A 19572-nucleotide genomic window follows, 5' to 3' on the forward strand; every position below is an offset into this window, starting at 1 on the left:
AAACGGCTTCCGCTTCCGGGCTATCCTTTGCCGGAAGCGCTATACGGCTGACGCAAAAGTGTCGCGATGCTGGTGATTCCGGAAGAAACAGCAGTGCGGCGTGAACATGGTGAGAGACGAGGGTCCGAGAAGGGGCATTGTCAGACCACGTTTGGGACAGAGATTGAGGGAGTAGCCATTGGCCAAATTTCCACAACATTCCCCTTGCTTATTTTCATTCTGATCTTAGCTTTTAAACTGCTTGGAGTGGTGCCTGTTATGCTCTAGCGAGTGGGGAGAGCGCTGGGTTGAGGCAGCTAGAATAAGAAGAGTTGGGTATTTGAGGGAAGAGGGGTGTGGACAAAAGAAAAGGAACTCAAGAAGATGCAATGTCTTTCCAACTCTTAACTGTAAAATTTTTGTTTTAAGGGGAAACAAAAGAAAACACGGAAGTATGCGACCATGAAGCGAATGCTTAGTCTCAGAGATCAGAGGCTGTGAGTGTCTGGAATCAACTGGGTTCATAGACTGCCCGGAGATGTAGAAGTCACGAGGGGATAAGTAGTAAAAGTTTTTGTTGTTGTTTTGTGTTTAGTTTTGATATTATTGTGTCTTGGATTTATATAGTATAGGGTAATAAAGTATTAACAGTCACTTAGCTGATGAGCAAGTACACTGGTTAATGGGTTGGGAATTCAACATCTAAGTGTTCAATTTGTACCACCGTTTTTATATACTGTATCTGCCATATCACATTTAAGCCTCCTAACAGTTCTGTGAGGTAGGTAGGATTATCTCTATGTTCTTGCCATTACAATGCTACATTCCCCAGGAAAAAAGGTTTGTTATAATTTTTGAAAGGCGGTGAGGTCAGAGACCGTGGCTGTACCAGCACCTGACAACTCAAGTATTTTTGAAAGAAAAAATGGGAAAATACATAGATGTCTCCACTTTATAAATCTTATAAGAAAATTTATGACTGTGGAAGAAGAGAGTAGAATGATATTCCCTATTATAAGGAGGAACTAAACAGCTTGCCTGCTTCAGTGAACAATGGACTGAGTTATTAAATAAGGACTAGACTTCATTGTGTTTCAGAGCCTCAGAACCAAGGAGTGAGTGGTCGTTAGAGCCTTCATTTGTTATTAAATTGTATTCTTGGCCTTTAGTATGTATTTATTATGTAATTTTAAGGAAATTTGCCCCACTAATAATATTCTGTTTCTAGTTAAAGTTAAATTTTGTATATATATTGTCACATTTTAGCGCTTTTTAAGAGACATGTAGGGGAACCCTTTTCCTCCTGCTGTTGAAGCATCTCAGTCTTTAGAAGATAAATGTCAGCCTATTTACCCACTGCTTGGAAGTGGATTTTGATCCTTGATAGGAGAGAGAGCTTCTGACTAAGAAAGAAATAATAATCTAACCAACATTTATTTATCCATTAACAATTTTTATGGATCATTAGCTAATGGTTTTAAATTTTAATTATGTTTTACTGATTAATTGTGTTAATTCCAGGCTACTTCCCACACAGTTATTCGTGCTCAAAAAGCGTATGCTGATATTAATGTAATGAAGTCACAAAGTAGAATTTCCTTTGTAGACAAAAAAAAAAGAAGAAGAAACTTTTAATTTTCATGAGGTTATAACTGCTATGGTTTTTTCTTCTCCCCTACATTGAATTTACTTTTTTTCCTAGTAAGGAAAAGGATAGATTAAAACCGAAGAAGAAAGAAAAGAAAGATCCCAGTGCACTCAAGGAAAGAGAAGTGTGAGTAATCAAAAATTTCAAGTTTTCCTTTAAAACTAGACGAAAGATTCTAAAACTGTAGACCTCATAGAAATTCAGGCTTTCCCTGAACTGATTTGCTCAGTCATTTGTCGGTCTGGCACAACTGTACACATGAAGCTATGCAAATGAAAGTGTTATTGATGAGTATATACCACTTCTAATGGTTTGAAGGTTTTTGGACTTCATGGAGCAGTAAAATTTTCCCTAAAATACTGGGGATTAAATCTAGGATCATTTTTTTTTCTTTGCCAAGAATCTTTCAAAAGAAATAATTGCCATTGTTTTAACATACCAGCATTTCATAAAAGAGAGAATGTGTCACCAAAAAGTAGTAAGGGCATATTTTCAGGATAAAGTTCATTCCTTTTAAATAAATACACTTAATGTTATGAAATCTCATCACATTTTTCTTATTTTTCTTATTTGCTCTAGATTGGTGATGGATATATCATCACAGGATTTATTAGGATTTATTTCCAATGAAAGGAAAAAGGAACAAACTGTTCCAAGCAGAGACTTCTTTTTTTTGTTAATACCAAATATCAGTGTAGACATTACTTTGTGTTTTGTTTCTTTTTCCTTCAGCCCTCAACACCCTTCCTGCTTATTCTTCCAATATAACACACAGCTGGGCCCACCTTACCACATCCTGGTCGATACCAACTTTATCAACTTTTCCATTAAAGCCAAACTGGATTTAGTGCAGTCAATGATGGACTGTCTGTATGCCAAGTGTGAGTATCAGACCTTTCCATTTCTGTGACATTTGTACAGAATAATCATACTTATCCAAATACATGAAAAGAGGGGAATGGGGTTCTAGTTTAACTGAATTGCTGGCTATTTAATTTGCTCACCATAGCAATGACCATTTTCAGTGAATTGAAATATAATGCAGGGACTTCCCTGGTGGTCCAGTGGTTAAGACTCTGCGCCCTCCCAATGCAGGGGGCCTAGGTTCGATCCCTGGTCAGGAAACTAGTTCCTGCACGCTGCAAGGAAGAGCCTGCGTGCCGCAACTAAAGAGTCTACATGCCACAACTAAAAGATACCACATGCCTCAACTAAAGATCCCACAGGCCACAACGAAGACCCCACGTGCTGTAACTAAGACCCAATGCAGCCAAATAAATAAATAAATAAATATATTTTTTTAAAAAAAGGACTGAAAAGAAATATGCCAAAAAATGTTAAAAAAAAAAAAAAAGACATTTATAAAAAACAGAAATATAATGCAAACTTGACTGGGAATAATTAAACTTTCACAATTCATAAAACACTTAGCATGCTTTGACCATCATTATAGATATCAATTTACAAAAAAAATAGGTGGGGAATTTTCTGTTTTAGGATTTTGGATTTTAAAATTCTGGATAAATGAAAATTTATTTCACTTCTTACTATTTATTTATTTATTTATTTATTTATTTACATTAAGTAGGAAACATCCTCCATTCTACTCCAGTGTGGAAAAACTAAATAAGACATTTTGCCATTTACAATCACAGACCATGATGATGGTCAACTATTCTTAAGTTTATTCAGTGTGATGTTTATTTGTACCACAAAGGATCTGAGGTAGTTTATTTGCACGTAGGTATGCAATTTACCATTAATAGATTTCCCTTGTGTGTCTGGGTGTCTCCTCCTTCAGATGATCTTCTCTTCCTACCATGAGGAGGAAAAAAAAATTTAGGCCAAGTACAAGGAAATAACTTCCTAATAGTGAGACCTGTTGCGTTTGTGGTGGCTTTATATTCATATATTTTCCAGTCATCTAGTTAAAGGTACAAATGAAAATTAGACTTTAACTTGGCTGTAGTGAATAAATGATTGGAATCAAAGGAAAAAATGTGCACCTCCATCTTTAATATTTAAAAGATACTATATAATGAACATTTACAGAATGACAGTAATGTGAATGTTGTTTATTGGTTTATTAAAATTAGCAAGATGGGGCTTCCCTGGTGGCGCAGGGGTTGAGAATCTGCCTGCCAATGCAGGGGACACGGGTTCGAGCCCTGGTCTGGGAAGATCCCACATGCCGCGGAGCAATTAGGCCCGTGAGCCACAACTACTGAGGCTGCGCGTCTGGAGCCTGTGCTCCGCAACAAGAGAGGCCGCGATAGTGAGAGGCCCGCGCACCGCAATGAAGAGTGGCCCCCACTTGCCGCAAGAAGAGAAAGCCCTCGCACAGAAACGAAGACCCAACAGAGCCATAAATAAATAAATAAATAAATTTAAAAAAAAATAAAAATAAAAAACCTACTTCGGAGACTTTGATTTGTGAAAGCTTAAAGTGTAGCCTTCCCACCTGTCCCCAGTCTGCAACCAAAATAAAAATGTTTAAAAAAAAAAAAAAAAAATTAGCAAGATGGGGGGGACTTCCCTGGTGGCGCAGTGGCTGAGAATCTACCTGCCAACGCAGGGGACATGGGTTTGAACCCTTGTCCGGAAGGATCCCACATGCCACAGAGCAACTAAGCCCGTGCGACACAAGTACTGAGCCTGCGCTCTACAGCCCGCAAGCCACAACTACTGAGCCGGTGTGTCACAGATACTGAAGCCTATGCGCCTAGAGCCAGCGCTCCACAGCAAGAGAAGCCACCACAATGAGAAACCTGTGCACCGCAACGGAGAGTAGCCCCCGCTTGCCACGACTAGAGAAAGCCCGTGCGCAGCAACAAAGACCCAATGCAGCCATAAATAAATGAATATTTAAATATTTAAAAAATTTAAAAAATAAAATTGGGAAGATGGGATAAGGGATGTGTGATGAGTAAGAGACATAAATTCTTTAAATGCCTAGAATTAATAAATATAAAAAGTAACTGCACACTATAAAACTCTTAGAAGAAAACATAGGCAGAACACACTACGACATAAATCACAGCAAGATCCTTTTTGACCCACCTCCTAGAGAAATGGAAATAAAAACAAAAATAAACAAATGGGACATAATGAAACTTAAAAGCTTTTGCACAGCAAAGGAAAGCATAAACAAGATGAAAAGACAACCCTCAGAATGGGAGAAAATATTTGCAAATGAAGCAATGACAAAGGATTAATCTCCAAAATATACAAGCAGCTCGTGCAGCTCAATATCAAAAAAACAAACAACCCAATCCAAAAATGGGCAGAAGACCTAAATAGACATTTCTCCAAAGAAGATATACAGATTGCCAACAAACACATGAAAGGATGCTCAACATCACTAATCACTAGAGAAACGCAAATCAAAACTACAATGAGCTATCACCTCACACCAGTCAGAATGGCCTTCATCAAAAAATCTAGAAACAATAAATGCTGGAGAGGGTGTGGAGAAAAGGGAACCCTCTTGCACTGTTGGTGGGAATGTAAATGGATACAGCCACTATGGAGAACAGTATGGAGTTTCCTTATAAAACTAAAAATAGAACTACCATATGACCTAGCAATCCCACTACTGGGCATGTACCCTGAGAAAACCATAATTCAAAAAGAGTCATGTACCACAGTGTTCATTGCAGCTCTATTTAAAATAGCCAGGACATGGAAGCAACCTAAGTGTCCATCAATAGATGAATGGATAAAGAAGATGTGGCACATATATACAATGGAATATTACTCAGCCATAAAAAGAAACGAAATGGAGGTATTTGTAATGAGGTGGATGGAGTTAGAGTCTGTCATACAGAGTGAAATAAGAAAGAGAAAAACAAATACCATAGGCTAACACATATATATGGAATGGACTTGAGGACACGGGGAGGGGGAAGGGTAAGCTGGGATGAAGTGAGAGAGTGGCATGGACATATGTACACTGCCAAATGTAAAATAGATAGCTAGTGGGAAGCAGCCGTATAGCACAGGGAGATCAGCTCGGTGCTTTGTGTCCAACTAGAGGGGTGGGATAAGGAGGGTGGGAGGGAGATGCAAGAGGGAGGATATATGGGGATATGTGTATATGTATAGCTGATTCACTTTGTTATAAATCAGAAACTAGCACACCATTGTAGAACAATTATACTTCAAAAAAAGATGCTGAACTAGTTACACATATAAGTTTTAAGGTTTTTTTAGAATTTTTGTTGGGGTGTGGTTGGTTTATAGTGTTGTGTTGGTTTCAGGTATACAGCAGAGTGAATCAGTTATACATGTACATATATCCACTCTTATTTAGATTCTTTTCCCATATAGGCCATTATGGAGTATTGAGTTCCCTGTGCTACACAGTAGGTCCTTATTAGTTATCTATTTTATGTACAGTAGAGTGTTTATGTCAATCCCAATCTCCCAATTTATCCCTCCGCCCAAGTTTTAAGTTTAAATAAAATATTTAAGGCATCTATGTATCTTATTTAAATGATTCACACTTTGACTTCTTGAATTACTGGACACAGAGTTACACACTGATGAGGGACAAAGTCGGTTTAACTATAAAGTACTGAGCAGACACACAAACCAAACAAGAAGCCATGCTCAGAAAAATAATTTTTAGGCCTCCAAAGATAAAATAACAATCTGACTTTATTGTTCTAGGGTAATGTACTGTGTCAGGTGACTCCAGTTGTTTCAATGGCACTGTGCCATGCCGCCCAGATCATATCTGTCCGGTGGGATTAAGTGGGAACAGAAACTGATCCACTCAAGCTGCCAGTAAATTGACTGAAATTTGAAGGCTGTAATGTAGCAGTGATTTTGGAACGGGAACAATGTGAGGAACTAAACATAACAAGACTTGGTCACTCCTGCTATGTCTTTGCAGTAGAGCATTCTAGTTTTATGACAGTATGTAAAATCCTATTACATCAAAATTCTAGAACACATGGAGCTTCTGTAGAAGCATGATGTGTTATCTGCCAACAAGATATTAAACCAAATTCGTCTGGTGTTTTCCGTAAATAATTCCCTACTATTGTCTGGCATCTTGTAAGTATTGACTACGTTTTTCAAAATAGAATTCTAGGAATGACCTATCCTATTTTCTGTGATTTCACTGAAGAAAGAACATATTGTTTTATTTGTATATTTCATCTCAGTAATGTTTTACTATTATAATTCCATGTTAATATGTTATTCTTGGTACCATGAAGTCATAGTATTTTCCAAACTAAGTGATTTGTTATTTCTTTGAAAGTTAGTGGTATATTTCTTTCATAATCTTCATTGTCACCATTAACAATAAATATGAAGTGGCTCTACTACACAGAGTTTAAAGAAGGATGCTAGAATATATGGTGTGCTGTTTCTGTCATCCAGGATTTGACCATATAGATGGAGAGAGGAGATGTCAGTAGATGAAAAAAAGATAATCATAATGCCACCTGTTTTGAACTATGAATTACTATGTTCTGGTGTTGTGTTAAGTGCTTTTCATAATTATCATAATCCTCACAATAACCTAATATGATGAGTAGTATGTCCCCATTTTACAAATGAGAAAACTAAACAGAAACTTGAAGATTCATCTCTTCATTCAATAATGATCACTTCTTAAGTATCAGATATTATATTATATAATATAGGAATTCAAGAGAGGGTGAGTGCTACTTGATCTGAGCTTCATAGCTTGGTTGGATTTTAGTGAATAGAGAGAAGGAGGGAGAGCATTCCAAGCAAAGGAAAGGACAGTCCCAAAGGTTGAAAACAGGAGAGCAAATTTGATGAGAATAGTTGGGCTTAAGTGAGTATAAGTAGGAGAGTGAAGGTGAAACTCAATTCTAACCTCAAACATTTCTTAAAGATTGGCAAAAGTGGTTTGGAGACAAATTGTTGAGTGCTTTAAGTAAAAAGCTAAGGAGTTTAGACTTTGTTTTACAGAAAGTGGTGAGTCAAAAATGATTTAACATGTGTTTAAATTATGTAAATTATAATAGTAACATGTACATTAAAACTAAACAATACAGGGACTTCCCTGGTGGCACAGTGGTTAAGACCCCGTGCTCACAATGCAGGGGCCTGGGTTTGATCCCTGGTCAGGGAACTAGATCCCACATGCGTGCTGCAACTAAGAGTTCGCATGCTACAACTAAGGATCCCACGTGCTGCAACTCAGGAGACTGCCTGCAGCAACTAAGAAGCCCACATGACACAACTAAGGAGCCAGCGAGCTGCAACTAAGGAGCCCGCCTGTTGCAGCTAAGACAGTGCAACTAGATAAATAAATAAATAAATAAATACATATTTAAAAAACAGAAAAACAAAAAATTAAGCAATACAGAACGTAAAAAGAATAGGCAAAAGTTCTCCCCCTATCAGGCCGTAATTTTACTTCCCAGAAATAATCACTGTTAATAGTTTGGGTATTACCTTCCAACCTTTTACAATTAATAAAAATGTAGATTTACTTTTAAACATAATTGGAATTATACTATGCATGCTTTTTGGCCACCTGTTTTTTTTTCATTGAGTAATGTATCATGAACACCTTTGCATGTTAATACATGCTACGAAGACCTTTGTACAGCTTCAAGCATTTCAAAACTTGGATGCACTAGGATGAAAAAAATCTAAAAAATATACATTAACATAACCAATGTTGCAATAAATATCTTTGATTATCTTCCTAAAAAAAAAGTAACTGCATAAATTTATTATTAATCAAGTTATAAAGGTAACCACCAAGTGAGAAAAACAGCCAATGAATTAAAATAGTCATCTCTAAGGATCAGAATTGGTGGGGTGGGAAAAGATCAGGGGATGGTTATTTTTTCATATAGTCCTTTTCGTATTTTTTTAAGCTATGTACATGTAATACTTTAATTTTTTTAAAAGTCTCCTAGAAATAATAAAGAGTAGTCTGAAATTGGAGCACTACCGTGCCTGTAAAAGTGGACTAGGGTGGCCTGTATGAGGGAAGACACTAATCTTGGTAGACTTCTTGTATTCCCATGGCGTTCCTGCTTCTCCAGGAATGCTGTGACCTATTTATAAATGAAATAGATGGAGGATTCAAGCATGGCCCCTTGGAGGTGAATTGCTTCCCTGACGCTATAGCTCTGCCACTATTATCTAAATGGTTATTGTTTAGGGGAATTCCGTGGCAGTCCAATGGTTAGGACTCGGCACTTTCACTCTACTGCTGAGGGCGCGGGTTCAGTCCCTGGTCAGGGAACCAAGATCCCACAAGCGCGTAGTGTGGCCAGAAAAAAAAAAGAAAAAAAGATGATTGTTTAGGATAGCTTTAGTCCTGTAGTTAGGTTTTTCTGCAGATATGGATACCATAGAGTATAGCTATAATGCATACAGCTCAATGTTCTCATGGTGCCTTTTCCAAAAACAAGCTTATTAAGGAAAATACCACTTTCTGTGTAACCTAATACCTCAAAGCAAAGTCTGAAGAAACATTCTACTACAGTACAAATTCAGTTACCTAGGAGATTCCTTAACTGTTTTAAGCTCTGCTTATTTAATCGTTCTTCACTTGCCTTTATTCATAAAAGAAGACCTTTATCTTCCTCTTGCCTTGGAGATGCCCCTTTGACCTTTTCATAGCTCCTGATCCCTTGCATTTGATATTCCAACAAAGGAGGATGGTTAGCTACCCATGAGCTTTCTTTTCTGCCCATGAGTCCTCTTTGTAGTGATCTTCCTGTGTTCTTTGTAGTGATCTTCCTCAGCCCGCTTCCCTGCTCCCGATGCAGCCCTTGCTTCAGTGCTACATGGCTCTGAAATTGATCCTTTTAAGGCGTGTATTGCCCTCTGATTCCATGACTGTCTGCTCTTCCTGACTTCTTCTTTCCTCCATTTTACAACTGCTTTTTCTTCTGGGCGTTGTATTTTAGTTTAAGATTTCTTAACTTTGTTTGCTTTCAAGAGTGTTAATGTATTTGTAAAAAGAAAATCTAGCATAAAGAAAATGAAAGCTCCCTATAATGCCTTTCCTCAGAAAGGGGCAGCTTTTAAAAATTCATATACAGTTTCTGTGGGGTAAAGATATATGAGTCAGGGAATTCCCTGGTGGTCCAATGGTTAGGACTCTGCGCTATCACTGCCGAGGGCCCAGGTTCAATCCCTGGTCAGGGAACTAAAATCCCACAAAAAAATAAATAAATAAAATATATGATTCAGTGGCTTTTAGTGTATTCATAGTCAATTTTAGAACATTTTCATTACGTGAAAAGAAACTGAGCTCCTTAGCCATCATCCCCCAACCCTTCCTATTCCCCCCAACCCCCTGCCCCACCGTGCCCCACATAGGCAACCATTAATTTGCTTTCTCTATATCTAGATTTGCCTATTTTGGACATTTCGTTAAAATGGGGTCACATATTTTTGGTCCTCTTTCATTTTAGTGTAATGTTCTCAAGGGTCATTCATGTTAAAGCATGTATCAGTATATCGTTTCTTTTTGCTACCAAATAATATTCCATTGTATGGCATTGTATGGATAGATCACATCTTAGTTATCTATTTCTCCTTGCTTTTTAGGTTGAACAAATACATCTTGAACATTTTTCTGTGCCAATATATATAGATGGGCCTTATTCTTTTTTTAAGTTATAGTATTCTTTATTTTTTTTGTTGAAGTATAGTTGATTTACAATGTCATGTTGATTTCTGCTGTACAGCAAAGTGACTCAGTTATACACATATATACATTATTTTTTATATTCTTTTCCATTATGGTTTATCCCAGGATAAACTCTATCCTACTCTACAGGGAAGGACCTTGTTTATCCATTCCCTATGTAATAGTTTGCATCTACTAACCCCAAACTCCCAGTCCATTCCTCCCCCACCCCACTACAAGTATTCTATTGTTTAAATATGTCGGGGTTTTTTGTTTGTTTGTTTGTTTTAAATTTTTATTTATTTATTTATTTATGGCTGTGTTGGGTCTTTGTTTCTGTGCGAGGGCTTTCTCCCGTTGTGGCAAGCGGGGGCCACTCTTTATCGCGGTGGGCGGGCCTCTCACTATCGCGGCCTCTCTTGTTGTGGAGCACAGGCTCCAGACGCGCAGGCTCAGTAATTGTGGCTCACAGGCCCAGCCGCTCCGCGGCATGTGGGATCTTCCCAGACCAGGGCTCGAACCCGTGTCCCCTGCATTAGCAGGCAGATTCTCAACCACTGCGCCACCAGGGAAGCCCTAAATATGTCGTTTTTAAAGACTAGACATTTGGATTATTCCCAGTTTTTACCCTATTATAAACAAAGCTGTAGTGAATATCTTTGTGAATGTGTCTCTCAAATATTTCTTTTGAATACATTTTCTAGAAGCCGTATTGCAATATCAAGGGAGTACATATTTTTTAATTTTAATAGGTATTGCAAAATTGCCCTCAAATAGTTATACAAATTTATACACCTACTTACAATGTGAGGATACCTATTTCTTCAAATATTCGGTGTTTTCATCTGTTTAATTTTTGCCATCCTAATAGGTAGAAAGTGTAATCTTGTCTCAATTTATATCTCTTTAACTAGGAGTGAAATTGAGCATTTTTCTGTTGATTGACCATTTGTATGTCTTCTTCTATGAACTGAAATGTAGCCTGGTGGTTAAGAACCCACTCTGAATCCTAACAGTCTCAGTTCAAACCTTGGCTTCACCTTTTGCTGTCTAGTTACTTCATTGTACTTCAGGTTCCTCATCTATAAAATGGGAATAATAATAACAATGCTACTTGATAGGAATTGTTCTTAAGATTAAATGAGATAATCCTTGTGCTTAGCACAGTGTCTGGCAAATAACACATAATTCCAAGCTATTACTTTTTTTAACATCTTTATTGGAATGTAATTGCTTTAAAATGTTGTGATAGTTTCTGCTGTATAACAAGGTGAATCAGCTATACATATACATACATCCCCATATCTCCTCCCTCTTACATCTACCTCCCACCCTCCTTATCCCACCCCTCTAGGTGGTCACAAAGCACCGAGCTGATCTCCCTGTGCTATGCGGCTGCTTCCCACTAGCTATCTGTTTTACATTTGGTAGTGTATATATGTCAATGCCACTCTCTCACTTCATCCCAGTTTACCCTTCCCCCTCCCCGTGTCCTCAAGTCTGTTCTCTACATCTGCGTCTTTATTCCTGTCCTGCCCCAGGTTCATCAGAACCATTTTATTTTATTTTTTTTAGATTCCATATATATGTGTTAGCATACGGTATTTGTTTTCCTCTTTCTGACTTACTTCACTCTGTATGACAGACTCTAGGTCCATCCACCTCACTACAAATAATTCAGTTTCGTTTCTTTTTATGACTGAGTAATATTCCATTGTATATATGTGCCACATCTTCTTTATCCATTCATCTGTTGATGGATACTTAGGTTGCTTCCATGTCCTGGCTATTGTAAATAGTGCTGCAATGAACATTGTGGTACATGACTCTTTTTGAATTATAGTTTTTTCAGGGTATATGCCCAGTAGTGGGATTGCTGGGTCATATGGTAGTTCTATTTTTAGTTTTTTAAGGAAACTCCATACTTTTCTCCATAGTGGCTGTATCCATTTACGTTCCCACCAACAGTGCAAGAGGGTTCCCTTTTCTCCACACCCTCTCCAGCATTTATTGTTTCTAGATTTTTTGATGATGGCCATTCTGACTGGTGTGAGGTGATACCGCATTGTAGTTTTGATTTGCATTTCTCTAGTGATTAGTGATGTTGAGCATCCTTTCACGTGTTTGTTGGCAATCTATATCTTCTTTGGAGAAATGTCTATTTAGGTCTTCTGCCCATTTTTGGATTGGGTTGTTTGTTTTTTTGATATTGAGCTGCATGAGCTGCTTATATATTTTGGAGATTAATCCTTTGTCAGTTGTTTCATTTGCAAATATTTTCTCCCATTCTGAGGGTTGTCTTTTCGTCTTGTTTATGCTTTCCTTTGCTGTGCAAAAGCTTTTAAGTTTCTTTAGGTCCCATTTGTTTATTTTTGCTTTTATTTCCATTTCTCTAGGAGGTGGGTCAAAAAGGATCTTGCTGTGATTTATGTCAAAGTGTGCTTCCTATGTTTTCCTCTAAGAGTTTTATAGTGTCTGATCTTACATTTAGGTCTTTAATCCATCTGGAGTTTATTTTTGTGTATGGTGTTAGGGAGTGTTCTAATTTCATTCTTTTACATGTAGCTGTCCAGTTTTCCCAGCACCACTTATTGAAGAGGCTGTCTTTTCTCCATTGTATATTCTTGCCTCTTTTATCAAAGATAAGATGACCATATGTGCGTGGGTTTATCTCTGGGCTTTCTATCCTGTTCCATTGATCTATATTTCTGTTTTTGTGCCGGTACCGTACTGTCTTGATTACTGTAGCTTTGTAGTATAGCCTGAAGTCAGGGAGCCTGATTCCTCCAACTCCATTTTTCTTTCTCAAGATTGCTTTGGCTATTCAGGGTCTTTTGTGTTTCCATACAAACTGTGAAATTTTTTGTTCTATTTCTGTGAAAAATGCCATTGGTAGTTTGATAGGAATTGCATTGAATCTGTAGATTACTTTGGGTAGTAGCGTCATTTTCACAATGTTGATTCTTCCAATCCAAGAACATGGTGTATCTCTCCATCTGTTTGTGTTGTCTTTAATTTCTTTCATCAGTGTCTTATAGTTTTCTGCATACAGGTCTTTTTTCTCCTTAGGTTTATTCCTAGGTATTTTATTCTTTTTGTTGCAATGGTAAATGGGAGTGTTTCCCTTAATTTCTGTTTCAGATTTTTCATCATTAGTGTATAGGAATGCAAGAGATTTCTGTGCATTAATTTTGTATCCTGCTACTTCACCAAATTCATTGATTAGCTCTAGTAGTTTTCTGGTAGCATCTTTAGGGTTCTCTATGTATAGTGTCATGTCATCTGCAAACAATGACAGTTTTACTTCTTCTTTTACAATTTGGATTCCTTTTATTTCTTTTTCTTCTCTGATTGCTGTGGCTAAAACTTCCAAAACTATGTTGAATAATAGTGGTGAGAGTGGGCAACCTTGTCTTGTTCCTGATCTTAGAGGAAATGGTTTCCGTTTTTCACCATTGAGAACGATGTTGGCTGTGGGTTTGTCATGATATGGCCTTTATTATGTTGAGGTAGGTTCCCTCTATGCCTACTTCCTGGAGAGTTTTTATCATAAATGGGTGTTGAATTTTTTGAAAGCTTTTTCTGCCTCTAATGAGCTTATCATATGGTTTTTATTCTTCAGTTTGTTAATATGATATATCACATTGATTGATTTACATATATTGAAGAGTCCTTGCATTCCTGGGATAAACCCCACTTGATCATAGTGTATGATCCTTTTAATGTGCTGTTGGAATCTGTTTGCTAGTATCTTGTTGAGGATTTTTACATCTATGTTCATCAGTGATACTTGCCTGTAGTTTTCTTTTTTTGTGACATCTTTGTCTGGTTTTGGTGTCAGGGTGATGGTGGCCTCGTAGAATGAGTTTGGGAGTGTTCCTCCGTCTGCTATATTTTGGAAGAGTTTGAGAAGGATATGTGTTAGCTCTTTAGTAAATGTTTGATAGAATTCGCCTGTGAAGCCATCTGGTCCTGGGCCTTTATTTGTTGGAAGATTTTTAATCACAGCTTCAATTTCAGTGCTTCCAAGCTATTATTATAAAGCTCTTTGTATATTAAGAAAATTTACCCTTTGACAAATGTGTAGAAATATTTTTCCCAGTTTATTTTTATTTTACTTTAGTATGACTTTTTGTTTGATAGTTGTCAAACAGAAGTTTTATATTTTTATGTGATCAAATTTATATTCTCTGGTTAATTTCATGGTTTCTTTTGGTTCACATTTAAATATTTTGATTCACATTTCAATTATTTTCCATCTAGAATTTATTTTAATATATAAACAATGACAGGGATCCAGCTCAATTTTTTTCCCCAGTTATGTTTATGACAGATACTTTATGGAATCTGTGATGTGAGGTTGGACCAGTTCCCTAGTTTCTTTATAGATAGGGATTTTATTCTTCTCTAGTTCTTATTGTTCACTGTACTGTGCTTATTTTGCTGTCATTTCAAAGATTCTTAACAGGGGAATTCCCTGGTGGTCCAATGGTTAGGACTCTGCGCTTCCACTGTTGGGGGCCTCGGTTTGATCCCTGGTCAGGGAACTAAGATCCCTCAAACCGTGTGGCACGGCAGACAGTAAATACATATACATACATACATACATACATACATACATACATACATACATATGTACGTACTCTCAACAGGATATAATTCAGAGAGAGTTAAATCAGTTCCTTTACAAGTTCTGTTACTAATTTTTTTTTCCTAACAGGTATCCCTTGTATAACTGACTGTGTAATGGCTGAAATTGAGAAATTGGGGCAGAAGTATCGAGTGGCTCTAAGGTAGGAAGGACCTGGTCCAGATTTGTTCTAGATTGGTGTAATGAAGATTGTTTTGACCCTCCTTCAACTGTTTGCTATCCAAAGATTTCTTGTCTGGTTAGTTTAAATAAAAATCATACAAAACTAGTTAACTATTTATAATTAAGAAAGCAAACATTGGAAGGTTAGAGGTTTTCAAGCTGAAGCTTCTTGAACTAAGTTACTTAGTCATATTGGTCTCATGGGCCTCCATTTAAGTTCCTCTAGATTTTCAATTAGAAAGTGTTTTTCTGTTAGTTTGTTATCTAGTTATCTTCTTCAGAATCTCACAGGTAAAGCACTTTGAATTTACCTGAAGAAGTTTTGAGTTTATTCTAGAAAGTGCCCTTGAGTTTACAGCAGTGGTTCCCAAAGTGTGGTTCATGGAACCCTACCCCACCCCAGGAGTCCTAGAGACCATTGCAGGGAGTTTGCAAAACTGTTTTCATAATAATACCAAGATGTTGCCTTTGTCACTGTGCTGACATTTGCACTGAATGCAAAAAATGCCAGTCAGTGCTTTAGTACAAATCAAGGCAGTGGGCCCAACTAATGCTAGTAGGTTTTGTATTTTTCACTACCACCCACTGGCAGTTGAAAAAAAATTCCAGTCACTTAAGAATATGCTTAATAGAGCAATAAAATTCATTAACTTTGTTAAATCTCAACCCTGCAGTACACATCAGTATTCTGTGTGGTGACATGTGAAGTACACATAAAGCATTTCTACTGATGGATGCTCAGTAACCTTTCTGTGGTAATCATTTCATGATGTATGTAAGTTAAATCATTATGCTGTATACCTTAAACTTACACAGTACTGTATGTCAATTGTATCTCAATAAAACTGGAAGAAGAAGAAAAACATACCAAAGGATGAACGTTGTCTCTATGAAAAGCATTTGTGTGCTTGAGTTGTGAGCTGAACCAGCTTCTTTTTCATGAAATATCATTTTTATGTGAAGAACAACTGGCAAACACTGATTTTTCAGACTTTGGTATTTAGCAGGTATTTTCTCAAAGATTAATGCAATGAACCTGTCACTTCAAGGAAAACAACTTACTCTGTTAGTTACCAATGATAAAAATTGAGCTTTCAAGTGAAAAACCAGAGTTTTGGAAAATCATAAGCTTATCACATTCCCAGTACTAAAGACCTTTCTGTTGAGACCAGTGAAGACATTAATGAATATGATTTCTTTTTATGTTACATATGTGTGTGTGTGTGTGTGTGTGTGTGTGTGTATACACACACATATATATATGGTCTGCTTTGTTTATTTAACAATTTATTATATGTCCTTCCACATTGGTACATACAACTCTACCTCATTTTTAAAAATAGGATAGGGGTACCAAAATGTATTTAACTTTTACCTTGCTGATGGATAATCAGATTATCTCCAGTTTTCCACTCTTATAAACTGTGTAGTAGTGACATCCTTGTGCCTATATTCTTGTACATGTGTGTAAGACAACTTTCTAAAAGTAAAATGGTTAGGTTAAAATTGATTTGGTTTTGAATCCTGACTTTTCCCAGCTGTGTAGCTTTGAACAAATTAATCAAGCTCTCTGAATCTGCTTCTTTATCTGTAAAATGGAAATATAATAATTCAGTTTTGTGACATGTACATGATGTAAGGCACAGCAGCTGTCAGTCAGTAAGCTTTAATTCCCTTCTCTCTAAATTGTCTTTCAATTAGAAGATAAGCTTCAGGAGGAGAGGGGTGTCTTAAAATCTCCAGACAGATCACATTACTCTTATTTCACTGATTGAGAGTCATAAAGTTATTCAGTTGCTTGACTGTTTTCATTAATCCACTTTTATAACCATATAGGATTGCCAAGGATCCAAGATTTGAACGATTACCATGCACACACAAAGGAACCTATGCAGATGACTGCTTAGTGCAAAGAGTAACTCAGGTATCATCATTTTTTAATATGTACTTTGTGCTATTAAAAAAAAAAGATAAACTGTTATTTCCTGAATGTTCATGTAAAGTATCTAGGAATATAAATGATAAAAAATATTATATAGAATCCCTTCATGGGAAGTGTAGGTGTCCTAATTTACTTGAGAAAATGGATTGGAAGTATATACTATAACCATAATGGAAAGATCACTGGCTTAGGGAGGATTTCAAATCTTAGCACTTGCATTTATTGGGTGTGTAATTTGGAGCATTTACTGATTCTTTATTCCACAGATCTTCTCTGTAAGATGGTTTAAGTGAGTGAGTATAGACATAATAATATATCAGATTCCACCTCCCTGTGAATCTAAAGTAAGGTTCCATTTACTCCCTGTGTAGGAATTTTGTTACATCTAAGTCTCCCAGGATGCTGTTTCACACATACCCTAGAATAAGTAGGTTTTTGATTCTTGTGTTCTGGCTTCCTTGTCAAACACTACAAGAACTTCTGCTACTGATTGCCCTTAAAGAGCCTCTCTCTGCTGAGGATAATCATCTTCATCTAGTGACCACACTGCCATCCCTTTAGCCACTTCATCCCATGGGTGGGGCCGGCATTTCCCTTAACTTCCCATAGCATGGCTGACACCAATCTGCAACTCTTTATAAAACTCAGTGAGAGATTTGGGTAGGATGGAAGTAAAGTACAATACAAATTAGTTCCAAACTGGTAGCTAAATGTTAGTGCTTTCAGAGCTGTTTGACTCAGACTTGTCCTGGAGATCCTCCTATTCTGGCTTTAGGGCCAAGGAGGCAGCCTACCTCCACTGCTAGGAGGCCTCAGAGTAGGTCAGCCCCAGAGATGCCACAGACGGCAAAAGTTGTGCCCTCGGATCTAAGGCACTTACTCTGCCTTTGTGTAGAGTCTCTAAGGGCGTTTTCCCAAAACCAAGGAATTGTCTGTCCCAGATATGAAAATCCTTTCCACTTATAAGACAAAAAACAATTTGCAGCTTTTAAATAGTTTTTCTATCTTCTCCCCCTCAAGATTCTTAGAGCTACATTCAGCCCAGGCAGCTTATAAATTTGAGCTCCTAGATCATAGTAGCTACTCAACAAATTGGTTTAGCCTTTCCTTTCCTATTTACTGTGAAAATGAATAGTTCTTCAGACTAGCCAGTGGTTGTATCCAGTATCACTGAATGAGCTCTATGTGAACACCCAGTGGGTCTCTTCCAGCACAAGTGTTACATTGTGGCCACAGTTGACCGGGACCTTAAGCGAAGAATCCGGAAGATCCCTGGAGTTCCCATCATGTACATTTCTAACCATAGGTGAGAACTTTCTCTTAGGGAAGTGATTAAAAGTATGTAATTGCTATCAATTAAAAATGAGGTCAAGTTATAGAAGGATTTGAAAGAGATTGATGTATCAAATGTTTACATAGTTCTATTTGAAGAAATGAGGCAAAGTAACAAGAGCAAAGGCAAAAGATAGAGCTAGGATTTAGGAATGAGGCAGACATTCACACTGTTACAATAAGATCACTAGAAGAAATAGGGAGATGTGTGGCCTTAAATACAAAGCAGTAATTTAAATCAAGCTAATCTTTTTGGCTAGAAATATTTTTTTGAAACCTAGTGCATGTGATTAGCACCTCATCTGGGAAACTAAAAATTTATTTAAAAAACAAAAGCTGTGGACACCCAGTGCCAGCTGGGCCCCCAGCTGTTGGCAGGTCTGTGAGTGAGTCCAGGGAGGCCAACAACAAAACCGCCTAATCAGCCCTCACAATTGTACTAAATAATAAATGACCACTGTTTTAAGCTAAAACAAACAAACAAACAAAAGCTGCTTTTTATCCTTCTTGGATATTCCTATGTCAGTCCTCAGATATTATTAGCCAGCTTTTATCCTGGGACAAACACAACAGAATGGGAAGAATATGGGTGAGGGCCTTGGACTTACCTGGACTCAGTGCCTGGCTCCCCAACTTAACTTTCTCACTTTGAAGAATAAATATAATGTAGTCAGCATTTTGCTGTAAATCATTCATTATGATAGGCCTTTAAAATTTAGTTCCCACTGACAAAAAGGATTCACAACAGGAGGTGAGAGTGATGTAATCAGTAAAGGATGGGTTTTTAAGGTGGATTCTGGACCCACATTTCTTACCAGTGTTAATTTTTTGTTCTGATCAGGTACAACATTGAGCGGATGCCAGATGATTATGGAGCCCCTCGGTTCTAATTCTTGAAAGACAAATTTCCTCTGCCTTCCTTCAACCAACTTTCTCTTTTGCCAGTTCATTAAACATGCTATAGCATGAATTATTATTCCACTCACCCATTTGCTCTGTAATGAGCTGAGTATGGTTAAATACACTCACTTTTTAATGTTGTTTTGAAAATTATATTTTGTGTCATTTTAAAATTTGTTGCATCTTTTTATAAATCAGATAATTGCTCACATAATTTGATGGTCATTTTATATTGATTTACTCAACAAATATTTATTAAGGTGATACTAGGTATTTAATAAGATATGGCCTTATCCTCAAGATACTCATTTATG

The 19572-nt window shown here is 37.2% G+C and overlaps 1 protein-coding gene and 1 non-coding gene across 3 annotated transcripts; both read left to right on the plus strand.

The window, feature by feature from the left end:
* The first annotated feature begins 30 nt into the window (after positions 1-30).
* On the plus strand, positions 31-19472 carry FCF1 (FCF1 rRNA-processing protein). Of its 2 annotated transcripts, none has more exons than XM_057544131.1 (8): positions 31-109; positions 409-476; positions 1682-1753; positions 2360-2508; positions 14992-15064; positions 16921-17008; positions 18224-18332; positions 19200-19472. In XM_057544131.1, exons 1-8 carry the CDS (start codon positions 107-109, stop codon positions 19253-19255), a joined length of 618 nt encoding a protein of 205 aa, XP_057400114.1. In that variant the 5' UTR covers positions 31-106; the 3' UTR covers positions 19256-19472. The 2 variants fall into 2 exon arrangements, with proteins under 2 accessions (XP_057400114.1, XP_007184525.1); XM_007184463.2 differs by having other exon boundaries at positions 33-109; positions 18238-18332.
* TRNAD-AUC (transfer RNA aspartic acid (anticodon AUC)) lies at positions 9713-9785 on the plus strand. The gene has a single exon. It is a non-coding gene; the product is annotated as a tRNA-Asp (tRNA).
* Positions 19473-19572: the final 100 nt, after the last annotated feature.

Source organism: Balaenoptera acutorostrata, chromosome 3, assembly GCF_949987535.1.
Source record: "Balaenoptera acutorostrata chromosome 3, mBalAcu1.1, whole genome shotgun sequence".
In the NCBI taxonomy this organism is placed as follows: domain Eukaryota; kingdom Metazoa; phylum Chordata; class Mammalia; order Artiodactyla; family Balaenopteridae; genus Balaenoptera; species Balaenoptera acutorostrata.

What these genes read in the sequence shown, in the direction of transcription:
- FCF1 (XM_057544131.1), top strand. An exon ending in GCACTCAAGGAAAGAGAAGT is followed by an intron (nt 1,754 to 2,359) that starts GTGAGTAATCAA and finishes TTTTTCCTTCAG; the next exon opens with CCCTCAACACCCTTCCTGCT. An exon ending in AAGTATCGAGTGGCTCTAAG is followed by an intron (nt 15,065 to 16,920) that starts GTAGGAAGGACC and finishes ATAACCATATAG; the next exon opens with GATTGCCAAGGATCCAAGAT.